The 14925-nt window shown below is 38.7% G+C and overlaps 1 protein-coding gene across 1 annotated transcript in view; it reads right to left on the reverse strand.

Moving 5' to 3' along the window:
• wwtr1 (WW domain containing transcription regulator 1) overlaps positions 1-14925 on the reverse strand; it is a 62852-nt gene that overhangs the window by 8486 nt on the left and 39441 nt on the right. Inside the window, exons 2-3 of the mRNA NM_001195769.1 lie at positions 11006-11142; positions 1070-1269 (exon numbers count right to left, since the gene is read on the reverse strand). Coding sequence (NP_001182698.1) covers positions 1070-1269; positions 11006-11142 — 337 coding nt within the window. The remainder of the gene's footprint in view (positions 1-1069; positions 1270-11005; positions 11143-14925) is intronic.

Raw genomic sequence — 14925 nt, forward strand, 5'->3', positions numbered from 1 at the left:
TTCCTTTGTGATCAGGCATATTAGCACTACAATGTCCCCCAAACTCCCAGCATTTTACTTTCAGCCCAGCACCCAAAGACAATGAAAATAAAAAGCAAAACAAAAGCCCACTGCCTAGAAAATAATATGCCCATATGCTTGGCACAAAGAAAGGAATGTCTGGGGCATGTGCTATGTGTAGAAATATCCAACTGTTTTATTAACAATTATTCCCATGAATAATCTCTGAATTTGAGTGTATAACAGGCAGGGACCTAAAAATAGGACAAGCCCTCTCTGTGATTTATGGGGGGCAAATAGACTGAGGCTACAGCTTTTAAAGGAACAGTTCAGTGTAAAAATAGAATGAGCAAAATTTCTAATATAGTTAGACAAAAATGTAATCTTTAAAGGCTGGAGTGGGCAGTTGTCTAACCTAATGGCCAGAACTTTACTTCCTGCTTTCAGCTCTCTAAGCTGTTAGCAGTCAGTAGCCAATCACTGACTTGAGGGGGGGCATATGGGACATAACTGTTCAGTTAGTCTGTATTTGAATCTGACCTGCATGCTCACAAACTAACTGAGCAGTTATGTACCATGTGCCCCCCCCCCCTAAAGTCACTGACTAACTAAGAGGTTAGAAAGCTGAAAGCAGGAAGTAGAATTCTGGCTGTTTTGTTAGACACCTGCCCACTCCAGCCTTTATACATTACATTTTTGCCTAAATAATAACTAACTATATTGCAAACATCTTTTATTTTGCGCAATCTATCCATTTACCAGTTTCATTTTTACACTGAACTGTTCCTTTAAGGACATACCAGCCTGAACCATCATACTATGGTATCAAGACATTTGCTAAATACAGCCATCCTTGCACGGTACATACACAATAGTAATAAAAAGCACTAAAGATATGAATACCCTTCCCCTTCCAAAATCATCAAAGTCCCTAACCCTAAAACATTCAGCAACTGACTGGTGTAGCAAGAGAGACCCTGGCCAATGTTCCAAGGATCTTCTTGTCCAGTGGTTTAAGGCACAAGTACCTATAACTATTACACAACCATGGTTGTTTATTGATAATTACCTGTCTCAGCAGCTCCTCCTGACGCATCCGGATTCTCTCTCTCTCCATCTGGATCCGTTGAAGCCGAAGTTTCTGTTGCTGCTGTTGCTGGGTGGTAAGAGCATTGGGCAAATTGATTAGCGCTGCTTGAGGATTCTGGGTCGGATGGTTCTGTTGAGGTATGGCAGGGCTGGAAGTTATTTGTTGGGGATGGTTCATCACTGTAAATAAACAGAAAAGCAGGATTGCAGTGAAAGCATGCACCTAAAGCATCACGGCAAACTCTATTAATGATTTGCTTGAACCACCAATATATATTGATGGCATGCTAGAATGTACGGGGATATATATTTATGGCCAAGGCTGGGCCTGCAGGTTTGCCTCTCATTGTCGGAAAGAAAATCAGGTTATTCTAGCAAACCATGGGCCCCGCTTTATCAATCACAGTCCATAAAGATGTATTTGCAAAGCAAAAAGGTCCATCATTTCGTCTGAATAAAATCAATTTAAGAAAAGCTCATTCCAGACAAGAAACAAAACTAAAAAAAACATGAAAACAGAATTTCACACAGGCTGATGAGCACAGACCTTTGGATTACATTTTAAAAATAACCCTATCTTACAAATATACTAATTAACAAACTGTCATGGTAGAGTTACATTGTAGTTAAGGCAACAAGGAAGTATTATGCACATACTTGTCCCTAGGCCACCCACTTTGGAAGCCTACTGCCTGATCCTTGGCTAATCCCAGCCATATATTTCTGAGCAGTTTAAATTTGAAAATGCTGAAACATCACCTATGGGAGTGCCCTAGATATGTAAGCTACAGTGTTAAATAAAAGTAACCTTCCCCTTTGTAATTGGCATTAGGTGTAAAAAAGAAGAAATTAACTTCTATTTCACTACAAGGTTATAAAGGTATACATTTCCCTTACAACAATGAATGCAGCATTTTGAACATATTTTTCTTGGAAAAGTTACAGTGATCATTGTCATTGGGGCACTCCCCACTAAATACAACAAACAGAAAGCATCACGCATAGCCATTGGCCCATGATTACTACTTCAAAATATGGAAATGAGCATTATCACATCCCATAAGCTCCCAATGGCTATTCCCTCTGTGGCCAATCATAGCAAATACTGATTGCCTCTGATGGCCTCTATATTTCTCTTGACTAGGAATCTACAGTTGCAAGAAAAAGTATGTGAACCCTTTGGAATTATATGGATTTCTGCAGAAATTGGTCATAAAATGTGATCTGATCTTCATGTAAGTCACAACAATAGACAATCACAGTCTGCTTAAACTAATACCACACAAATAATTAAATGTTTCCATGTTTTTATTGAACACACCATGTAAACATTCACAGTGCAGGTGGAAAAAGTATGTAAACTAGACTAATGACATCTCCAAGAGCTAATTGGAATTGGAGTGAAGTGTCAGCCAACTGGAGTCCAGTCAATGAGATGAGAGTGGAGGTGTTGCTTACAGCTGCCCTATAAAAAAAACTTAGATTTTTTACTTAGATGAAGATCAGATCACATTTTATGATCAATTTGTGCAGAAATCCATATAATTCCAAAGGGTTCACATACTTTTTCTTGCAACTGTATTTGCTGAGTTTTCCTCTTTTGTTATAAATGGCACCAAGGTTTCTAAAAATCTATTTTAAAATCTATTTAATATCATTTAAAAAACAGCAAAAAGTTTTAGTGATATTTGTTATTTTATTTTATTACTTTTTCTTTTTAGTCTTCCTGACCAGTTGTAAGAATAATTGGCAAACCTACTATTCACCAATGCAAAGGCTACCAGTGTCCTAGTGAAGGTCACCACTAGGTGGTTTATTTCAAGTCTAGTTAGTTTAATTATGCCTGCGCTAAGAAATCTGAAGTACACATAAATAAAGCAGCAGGACCTCATATCTGAACCGACCTGCCATTAAGGTTTTGAGGAGCTATTGGATAGATTGAATGATCTGTTTTGATTTTAATGGCAGGCAGGCAGGCATTCAATCTTATTCATGAACTCTAAGCAACTTTTGCCCTCTCATAGTAGCGTGACGGAGTGTAATGTTGGAAGTTATAGCAAAGCCCCACGTACTGCAATCCATTTTCTCCCAGACATGTTGAACAGGATATCGCTCCCTTTTAATGAAGAAATAAATTGAAACTTACTAGGAAGTGTGTACTGCATTTAGTAAATCTCAATATGTCAATATGTTTTTATTTCCTTTCTGGTTAACATGCATTTAACACACAGCACCAGAATACAGCATAACACATGGTCAGTCTGCTACTAATAAAGCAGGATAAGGAAGATCATTTTAGCTGTTGAACACTATTGAAGTCAATAACATAGTAGGTTTACACTATGTTAGTGAACTAGTTGGCCATCGGGATCACACTGCAGATTCAGCAGAAAGCCCTAATGTTCCCTCATGGTATTTGCATGCTTGCCCACCCTTCCTCGTGTGAGCGGCGTATTGGCGGGCCCAGGCAGCAGTGTGACACAGCAATCATTAGTTTCCACTCATAATTACCAAGTTAACTTTTTTTTTTTTTTTTGCAATAGTTTTTATTCCAGATCCAGGGATAGCCCATATTTTTTCCCATTTCTATTCTCAGCCAACAATAAGAATTCTATAGCACATATTTCTTAGAAGCACTGTTAACCTTCCCATAAGATCAGTGGAAAGCAGAAATTTTTTGTTTTAACTTTCAGTGAACTTTGTTTCAGAAATCTGCTATATATTTAAATTGCATAGAAAACCGAAGTGTTAGTTACAGTGTAAAAATCTCTTATTTATTATCTTGATTATTTTGTAAATGAGTGTCATGCACTGGTGTGCTTTAGTATGGGGTGTCACTGGAAACTTAAATAATAACTAGTGCACAGTATAATTAACTATTGTGTGCAATGCTGAAACCCTCCTAGACAGATATGCAAACATTATGGTACTCCCTTGTGCACGGCAGAACAACCTTCCCTTCTATCTGTGGAGGAATTGAAGGCCTTTCAGTTAGTTTGGACATGCAGAAAATGCTTACAAAATTCTGGTCTCTGGAAAATTGCATGAACATAGATAAGGGATCCATTATCCAGGAACCAGTTATCAAGAAATCCCCAAATTACAGAAAGGCCATTTCCAATAGAGCCCGTTATAAGCAATTCTAATTTCTAAAAATTATTTCTTTTTTCTCTGTAATAATAAAACAGTAGCTTAGGTACGTAGGATATAATTTTAAAATTATTTTTAGCAAACTAAAGGTATGGTGATCCAAATTAAGGAACCCCCAAGGTCCCAAGCATTCTGCATAATCAATTCTATACCTGTATTAGAATTTTGCCTGAATGTTTGTGACTGGCCCCATTAGACCATATGCTTGCTAGTAATTTATGTTTGAGATCTGTAGCAATGTAGTTAGACCTATTGTTTATGGTACTAAATTATAGTATGGATACCTGGTGGTACCAATCGCTAATACCACTAATGGAAATAATCGATACTTACCAAACATTGGGACATGGAAGCATTGGGAAACAGAAAAACAAATTAGTCAAAGTAATACTGCTCATTGTAAGGGTTCATGAAGCACAGATCAGTTAAATGTACAACAAGCAACACCACAGATCTAAAGAAATGGCAGAGCCAGCAGGTCATACGCTTGAGCTATGATATACAAGGAATTAGCCTTTGGGTCAAGGGAAGGATAAAAACAATACAATATCAGGGATAATCATAAAGTGCTTCTTGTTATAGGGAAATTGTGATATCTCTGGTGCATAAGAAACTATTATTTAAAAATGTGAAAGTCCATGCCATTGGGTGTTGGTGGTGTTATTTCTAACATGCATAGCTACCCTCTGATTGAGAAGTTTAATTGATTTACAGTTCAATGCAGAGAATTATTATTATTGTAATTTACATCCAGCAATACATTCTCATGGGCACTGCAGTATGCTATGCTATGAATTTGTGCAGAAATAACACAAAATCATGTGCACCTGAATATATGTGCATGCATCAATGCATTTGTGTGTTTTATTTGCTTTTGTTGTACCTATTTCTTTGACTTCTGACAGAACACTTAAAACATAAAGCCATAACATCTCTGGGAAACATTCCAGACTATTGCTATACTTTCAGTGACTGAGGAGTCAAAAATAGCACCTTTATGTTTTCTGGGGGTTGTTATATTGTGCAGTGACTCAGGAAGCCTCATAGATAAGGAACAGAAAAGCCTGGGAAGGAAAATTCATCTAATTAAATAAGGAAAAACTCCCTACCATTAAGCTGTGAGCCATTTGCATGCATTTCCAGATGTGTGGAAATTTTAGGAAGGAAGTGTACTATATAAGGTACTTGGTACTGCTCCTTTTAGCGAGAAGTCAAGCCCTTTTCTATACATAAACATTGTGCAAGGTAGTGCTGGCTACAAATGTATTTATTCTGTAAGGGCATGTACACAACTAAGAAACTAAGAAATCCTCTGACCTAAGGTTTTTCTTGGTGCAGCAGCCTACATATACCATCACATATTACAAGTATATTCATTACTCAAGATTAATGGAATTAGTTGCAGATTGTGGAGATAAAACTGCCACAGTTAAATCAAAGTTAGCAGTGTATATTTTAGCCTTTCTCCCAGGAATCTCTCAGACTGGGAAAAGAGTTTTTTTTTGTAAATTATAGAAGCAAACATAAACCATACAGGTCTGGCCTGGGATTCAAAATAGGCCCAAGCATTTCAAATAAATAGTAACTTTCTATGGAAGCCCCTCTGACATTTGCCAAAATCCACAGATTATCAGTCTGGGCCAGGAACCATTTACTGTTAAGGTTCATGGGCAGATTTAAGCTAGATTTAACAGTTTGTTTCAGCAGCTTATCTGCCCATGTGTGAGGCCCCCGACAGGGCCTCCCCGATTGATATCTGGCCAAAAATTGCCAGGTCAGAAAGGTTTGATTTTCCCACCAAAAAGGGGATCACATCAGCTCATTTATGCGGTCCCTGGTCTGGCAGCCCCTATTCCTGCCATTGTAATTTGGTTGTTTGGCCTTAGGGCCAAACGATCAAATTAGCCTGATATTGGCCACCTTAGGTGGGCATATTGGGATGGCCACCCTTAGGCTTTTAGATGGTGAGCTCTATTAAACAGAGTCACCTTAGTGCTTGACTGTTGACACCATAGTCCATGATCTGTGAGCTTTTTACGGTTAACAGATACAGCAGACCCTATGGACAGGGATTCTTTGATTCTGTATGAATGCTAAAGATGCCAGTATAGTTATTCTGAACATTATCTTTGTGTGTGTATTTGTATTGTTAAGTTTATCCATATAAATGGAAGCAGCCATACTAGGTTATAAACTCAAGCAGTGGCCCTTTAAGGAGAACAAAAGTTAAAATCATTGGGGGTGCCAAAATGTTAGGCATACCTCAGTGATTATAACCTCTTACTTGATACCAGTAAGTAGTACTTGGGCCAGTGCTCCAAGTTTGCTAAAAACTGCACCGGCCTGGAGTATTTTCGTAGAATTCTTAGGCACTATCTTCTTCTGATTCTTCAGAATTCTCTTCATCCCGGTTCTGGCACATAGATGCACTGTAGAGTGAAAGCCAAGCTTACATACAAAAATCTGGCCTTTTCAATTTACTGCGCGTGCCCATGTCTGATACTTTAGATTCCTTTATCATAACATTTTGGTAGGTTGTTCGGCTTCACCAAGTAGTAACATTTCTAAGACATGAAGGCAGCCTCAAGGCTGTTAGCATACTGAGATCAAGTTAGCATATTGAGGTCAATAGAACAGTAATACTGGTGGAACACAGGGTGCTTGTCAGGCAATGGAGGATGTAATTTTGCATCCTTTTCAGTCAGCTAAAAAGTACCATCAGCCTTAATTTCTGAGCCCATAACAGACTGGAACACTGCTCTTTTAGCAGATACATTGTGACCTCCCCTTGACTGAAGCAGTTGGGGAACCTAGATAGATCTCTTTCCACTTTATCAGGTGCTCTGTGTCATTAAAACGACTGAAATGATTTAATTGTATCCTCTCTGAACAATAGGATAGTGACGCCCTCCTACCAGCAGGATATGGAAAAGTCTGGGCCATGTGTTTATAAAAGTTTAAGGGCAGATTACTGTAAGTGCTCATTGTTTTGGGTTTCCTGAGCTGAATTTTATTTCCAGCAGGAAAGCAGCAGGTGCAACATAGATGCAACATGCAATCAGTACAGCAGATAAGCCTACGCTTTGCAGGCGACCTCCCTTAAACTATTAGTAATTTGCCATTTCACTTTTTGAGAACAATTAATACATTTGCTAATGCATAGTATGTAGCAGAGGGAAATGTCAGTTTTCAAATATATTACAAAAGAATAAGGATTAACCCTAAAAAAGGGTAACCTTTAACGCATCAGATTTTGTTGATTTACAGCTTCCAACAACGGCTCCAGGCAGACAATGGTTTGCGGTCAGACTGAAAATTATGTTTAAACTATCCTAAATGAATTACTATGGCTCGAAAAGTGTTAAAGGGTCACTTAGACTTGAATGCCGGCTGCATTACTCTCCTAACTGGTTATTTTCTGCCAAAGAGCAGCTTTTCCAGACATTTATTGGTGTCGTTTTAAAACCAATAACAGCAAAAATGAAAATTATTACTTGATAAGGTTTTTATACTTTAAATGTATTATTGGTTTTATTTCTTATCCTTTGGTATAAAGAAGTCTATAAATGTAATTTGTTCATCCAATTATGCTCCAAAAATCAGTCTGTGCGGCCACCTTAAAAAGGATCTGTTATTGCTAGGAAACAATTACAAATAATTGCAAACCTTTTCAATTAGGTTAGTTGACCAAAATAAACTTCAATAACACTATATAAATGATTTAAATTATTTTTACTTCATCCAATTATGCTCCAAAAATCAGTCTGTGCGGCCACCTTAAAAAGGATCTGTTATTGCTAGGAAACAATTACAAATAATTGCAAACCTTTTCAATTAGGTTAGTTGACCAAAATAAACTTCAATAACACTATATAAATGATTTAAATTATTTTTACTTCAGTCTTGGAAGTCACAATCGCAGCAAGCAATCTTCCCGTGTATAAGGGCCTCAGACAGGCCTACCCGTCCAATATCTAGACAAAAAAAATCTTACAGATTGGGCAGGTTTAAAAATCCTGTTGCGAGAGGAGCACAATGGCTCGCCCTGAAGGCCCACATCCTGTCAACATGATTCGATCATTTGGCCCAGGAAAAGATCTGCTTGTTTTGGCAACGTTGTCAAAAGAGTGGATCTTTTAGTTTATGGCCACATTTACAAATGAAGCTGTCCATATAGGCAACATTTAAAAGTATTGTGTAAGTACCCTGTACAACATAGCCGATCACTTCAACCACCTGCACAGCATCTTTGCTTCTGCAGTCTGGGCATAGTTAAAAGAGACCTTGTACTTGTGTGTATCAGACGTTCTGGCCTCTTGCTACACATTCAGGACACACAGGCATGTCTCTTTAAAAAGAGAAACCCTGGGTCTTCCAAGGTCAGTAGCACTTTAAAAGATGATTCTTACAGTTACCTTGTTGTGCTGTTTTGAACAGATTCCAGTAAGCATCTTGTTATATAACAGAGGATGGGTTGTGCACTTCTTCGCTCTCTTTCTCTTAACACAGACTTCTCTTTTCACCAAGTCATTTGAATTTAAAAGAGTCTTCAGTTAATCTGGTGTTTTACAATTTGTTTAGAAGGTACCAAAAGTGACAGTTTACACAACCGCACAGAATCAGAGCTGTTTTTCAGACTTGCCATCACTTTATTCCAAAGCCCATCTGCATGGAATTAACAGCCGTTCTTTTGAGATGAAGATGTGAAACTCTTGATCAGTGACCAACAAACAAAAAAGGGAGAAAAAGCAGGTTTTGCAGATCATAGTGAACTATGTCAAGATTAAGTGATCTGTCCCTGGAGATTTTTTTGTTTATTTCACTCACAGTCATGTTAGGAAGAGGTACTGCTTAGTCACATTTATATTCTTTTGATAAAATGTTTACAAGTGGCTTTGTATATCAGAACAAAGCCAAGAGGCTGCACAGGCCAGAAGTGCAGACTGTTCAGAGAACACTAAATTTTCCATGTTAAAAAAGAAACTTGAGAAAGAAGCACATGTTTCTTATTAGATGTGCAGACCCAGGATCAAACTTGGCTAGCTTAAAGCTCCACACCAGGGGATGGCAAACCTTCAAAAGAAAAGCACGTTTCCAAGACTATGAGGGAAAGGGTGAAGACATAGGTGTTGACTGCCATTTTCTTTTCCAAATGTAAAGGTTCAAAGTAGGATCTGGGGTAGTCGCCAATAAATGTAAGTTTAAGTCACTTTGTGTTTTTCAATTATTTCATCTCTGCTAGTATGTTGGCATACTACCCATTGGCTTTATATCAGAAGGATAATATAACTATATGTGTAGTTAACTAAGTGACTGAAATACTGGAAAGTAAAAACATACAGTGGACTTATTAGGATGTTCTGGGGGAAATGCGAACAATACAACAAGCAACCCTTAAATCAGCCCCTATTCTACAATAATTCTACCTGTTCCTGCACCCAGAGCCACTGCATTGTCCAGAGTGCAGGCACACGGAACAAATTTTGGCACCAAAAAAGCATACTCGTGTATCAGGGCAGATTTTAAGACTTATTATTAGCCTGGGGGTTGGGCATAGGCATTAGCCTAAAGGTGGGGGGGTCGGCAGCTTATCAGCCCAAGTATGAGGCCCTCAGACAGGCCTACCTGACAGAGGACAAGGGGTGCATTAGCTCATTGATGAGGTCCTTGCCCCTAAAGCCTACATCAAACATGATTCTAGTTGTCTAGCCCTCGGACAAATAGGTGGATCAAATTGTTCATATGGGAAAGCTCCACATGTTTTGTGACCTTGCCAAATGAGAAGATCTTTCAGTGTATGGCCACCTTAAGAGCTAACAAGAGTTTAATCATATCGCTTTATACAGGCTCCAACATGACAAAACGAGCTGTTCCTGCTGCTGGTTATGCAAACTTTTTGACTGACCTTAATGATATCAGGTCATAAACTTGGTCACTAGGCCATGCTTTTTGACTTTTTATTATCACATTACATGAGGGCTACAGGAAAAGATACTGAAGGTTGTATCCACAAATAAAGATAACAATGGAATTTAATGAAAGTCTGAATTTCAAGTGAGACACTACAGGTGGCCATACACGTTACAATTACGATCTTTGCTACAGCCATTGGTCACAGGAAAGATCATTTGTTCACTCCACTAATGTTAAGAGCTGAATCATCAGTAATGCAGGTAGAAACAAAAGAATTCTTCCCCTATCTGGTGATTCCGCATTAACATTTGCCTTTGACGGCGCCGAATCAAAATTTTCTGTCCTGCCCAATCGAAGAGGCGACCGATATCCAAGGCTTTTGCTGATATCAGTCACCTTGTCTCCAACTATACACCCACCCATTATCGTACAAAATAATATTGGTGTATGTATGGCCACCTTTAAAGGAAAATGCTGCAAGCATAAAGTATAATGATGTGAGGTCAACCTGTTGTATCAAGTGTCAGTCTGGTGTAGTTTACTGCAACGAGCACTTCATGCTGGCAAATGCCTTTTGTTATATATATATATATATATATATATATATATATATATATAGCTTAATCCTGATAGGATACTATATTTACATTCACACTATTATGCTTCCATGATTACAATTCCATAAGAAAAGATATAGAAAGCTTAGTAGCACATTAAAAGTAATAACCCAATTATCTTAGATGTTTACATACCAACATAACATGTTTTAGAACATTAGGTAATTATTGCTGGAATGGATAAAAATTCTAAAAAACAATTTAACATATTATGAAACATTGAAAAGGTAACCTACCAAGGTTTGGCTGGGACATTGCAAGTGATCTTTGGCTCATTGGAGTAGATGTGGTGATGGGATGGTGGTTTAGGTGAACCATTGGCTGGGCCATTGTCTTCCGTGGGTCTTGCCATGTTGTGATTTTTTCAATATGGCTTAAAAAGAAAGAAAAACACTGAATTTAGAAACATTATTGGTGCACATAACATAATTAGGCATATAGACAATCACACTTTTATATTGCTCTTGAATGTGAACATCTCCATGCTTCATACACACACCTGCATGTCCAATTTATCTACTTTTTTATTTTTGAGATGTGGGACACATACACAGGAATCTATAAACACTACGCGGATACTACTATCATGGACTATTAAATTGCCCTTTGCATTCTATAAAACATAGAATTTATTCAGTGGGGTTCAACAGTACACAATCTAATTTTTAGAACTAAAAGGCAAACAACTGGATCACCCGGGAACTGGCCTCCGTAGCCTTCTGTAGATTACAATAGGAGAAGTATAACACAAGCATTTACGTAGGTTTCTCATATAAGCCCAGAGAAAAGATGACAAGGCTAGAAAGAAGCACAGATTTGCAGCCTTTTGCATTCCTCAGCAGGTAAAAAAACAACACAGACGGATTCATATCAGCGCACGAAAGCATCTTTTCTGTTTTATAAATGGTGTGTTTGAGCTGGGATTTTGAAATAATAAACAAAACAGTGGAAATATCAGAAGTGACGTAACAGCATATATATGTGGGTCACTGAGAAATGATGTGAAAGTAAAGGCATGCAATGATACTCAAATTCAAGCACGTAAAGTAACCAAAACAAAAAGTTTGGCGAATGGCTTCCCTACATTCACAAACAAGATGTTTAATGCTACAGGCCACATGTGCTGATTCTTGGTCTGTGGATAAACCAGGCTCAGAATCAGCCTCTAGGCTCCAACACAACTGATGCAGTGGCTCCAGATGCAGGCACATTTGCAAGCTGATTGAAGCATCGGGGCATTACTGCCACATGGGGTGTATTTGGTACTGAAATTCGCTCTGTGTGTCTACACTCAAGATAAAGTAGTGTCTCTGGGTGCACACAAACCATAAAGCAGATTGGAGCTGAGGGGGGTTTCTCAGGCCTGGACTCCGTGTCGCAAAACCCTTAGGACTAAGGGAAAGTAATGTGGCATCGTGCACAACTAATGATTACAAAGATAAAGTAGATTATAATTTATACAGGTATTATAAAGTAAATATGAATTGAAATGATATTGCTAGCTTCTCTAAGCCTGTGTTCTGAGCAGCAGGCATCACTCAATAACTATGTGCATTGTTTGGGGCATTTGTTACAGGGACTTTAAAGGAGTCAAGAAGCTTCTACAGACTTCCTGGAACTGGCTTTACAGTCTATACTGTCTTTATACCCTAAGAATCAAATAGCCAATAATCCAAGAGCAGAAGCTGAATGCAAACATGTGTTTTCAGGCTGAGGTATTGTTTATGAATTAAGATTATAGGGCATTCAAGTCTAAAATAGCTCAATGAAAAAAGCAAAGTGATAAAACGTTATAAATAACAGGGTCCTATTATAATTACAAACACCACAAATTGGCTCCCACTGTACTTAATGACAGCTGAACAAACATGTGACATGGGTGTTTTTTTTACTTGTCGTGAAAATGTACACATGCTATATGCTAGGGTTGTTTCTGTCATGAGGCAAGATTAGAACCTCACCTTAGGTGGCATTACTGCAAGGGTGGAAAATTGGCAGCAGAAGAAGTTACACATGCTCCCATGGTGAGGAGTGAATCGAGTCACCCAGGAACCTAAATAGGGTCTGTCACTGTAGGAGATCTTTATCTGGCCTCTCCTGTACAGCAAGATACTGTCTCACTTCTTGGCAAACGAAAGTCTGGACAATCTAGAGGGGTGAGGAGGGGCCAGCAACTAAGCATTGGAATATTGACTGCCTCTGATCTTGCCATTAAGAGAAGCAAATAGTAGATAACTCCTGATTATTCATAGGATTTTTATGGCCTACACCATTAACTCTGAAAATTTTCATTTCAATTTCTGCCTTTAAATTTTCATACTGTTATGTGTATTTTTTACATTCTGTAAAGATGCTGTCCAAACTCTTGCACAAGGGATATACAAATATAAACTTAGCACCATTTGCCTGTATGACTCTGACATCACTTGCCATGCGAGTCTGGACACTTGAAGCAAACCTAAGTGCCTTAGAAAGCAAATTAATGAGATGTTATGGGACATTATGGGATGTCACTGAAAATGTCCTGACTAAAGGTGGCCATATGCTATAAGAACTGACCGTTTGGCGAGGTCGCCAAACGAGTGGATCTTATCACCGACATGCCCACCTAAGGGAATATGACCTTTAGGTCAGATGTCGATCAGATAGGCACTTTGGGGGGTGCTCATACAATGGCAGATAAGCTGCCAAATTGGCCTGAAGGACCCGAATCGGCAGTTTAAATCTTCCCATGTATGGCCACCTTTAGGGTAATGTCCTACAGGGGGGAATATTAGGAGCCTGTGATTAATCTCTGCTACTGTGGAGACCCCCGTTTTGGTGAGATTAGTCGCCCGCGGTAGCACAGATTTATCACGGGTGACCCGTGGGACATTACCCTAAGTTCTTGGCAGCAGGCTGCAGTGAGGCACATTTTATTGTTTGTGCATCTAATGGCTAGCTTTGGCTGATTAAGTGCAATGGAGATCGGTATTGGTATTTCCCAAGCACCTAATGTTGCCTGTAATGTATAAGTAGCTAAGATGCTTTTGTGATTGTAACCTCAATTAGCTAGAAAGCCAGGCCTTGCCTTATCAGACAATTTATTGTATAGCTTTTTAAAGTCCAGTTCATTAAATGTCATACTGGCTATCTCAGCTATTATCTGATATTAGACAGCCACAGAGCACCCCTAATACCACAGACATACATGCATGTGTGCAATTGAAATCCTCTGTTTGTAAAAGCCCCCAGTTCAAGTAGTCACACAATAAGTTATGGCATTGCCCTCAAAAGGGAATTTTGCTTGTTATACTTCCTGAGAACGGCTTCTTCAATTGTTTACATGTGTTGCACTAAAGATCTCCATGTACTACACGTGATAGCACTTTGCATACCTTTTTAAAATTGTTTAAAGCAAGTCTCATTAGCAAAGTGCTGGTCTTACAGATGAAAGTCACACGGCTTAAGGATTGGCACTGATTCTGTTAGGTGGAGCTAGAGCGACAAGATTGATGATGTATTGTAATCACTTTTGTCTCCACAAACAGCTCCGGGAAAGGAAAGAAAGTGAGAATAGAGGAGCCCCAGCCTGCTGTTATGCAAACATGTTGAAATTCCAGATAACACCAGTTTACAGGTCGGCTGACCATGTCATGGTTGCTGGTGCCAAGAGAAGAGCTTTGTCCCTTGAAGCCAAGAGAGTATTTCATGACTAAGTCACTTCAAAGCATGACCACCCCAGCTAACGGATATGTCACAAAATGAAAACTGATGAAGATGAGATGAATCATTTATTGCCCTTCTACTAACTGACAACTGAGGCATGTGCCAAATCCTAATGGAGACACCCACTTCCAGCAGATGCAAAGGTAGGATTAGGAAATATGCATTTACATTTACTGTTGACTCACTGATGTGTCACCCATTAGGATGGAGGAACTAATCGCAGCTTTATACACAGTGATGACTACCTTCCTTCTGTCATTGTGCTCTATTTTCTAAGCTTGCAGAAGCCACATGTGCTGAAAAACACCAAATTGAAGACCAAGTTTACCTTCTATAATTCAGAAGTAGAACTGCCCATCTAGTCCACTCAAGATTCAAGATTACACAAGTAGTTAAGAATGACTTGACAACTAGCTGCCATTATGACAAAGTCAATGTACATTGCAAG

Source organism: Xenopus tropicalis, chromosome 5 (assembly GCF_000004195.4).
Source record: "Xenopus tropicalis strain Nigerian chromosome 5, UCB_Xtro_10.0, whole genome shotgun sequence".
NCBI classification, from domain to species: domain Eukaryota; kingdom Metazoa; phylum Chordata; class Amphibia; order Anura; family Pipidae; genus Xenopus; species Xenopus tropicalis.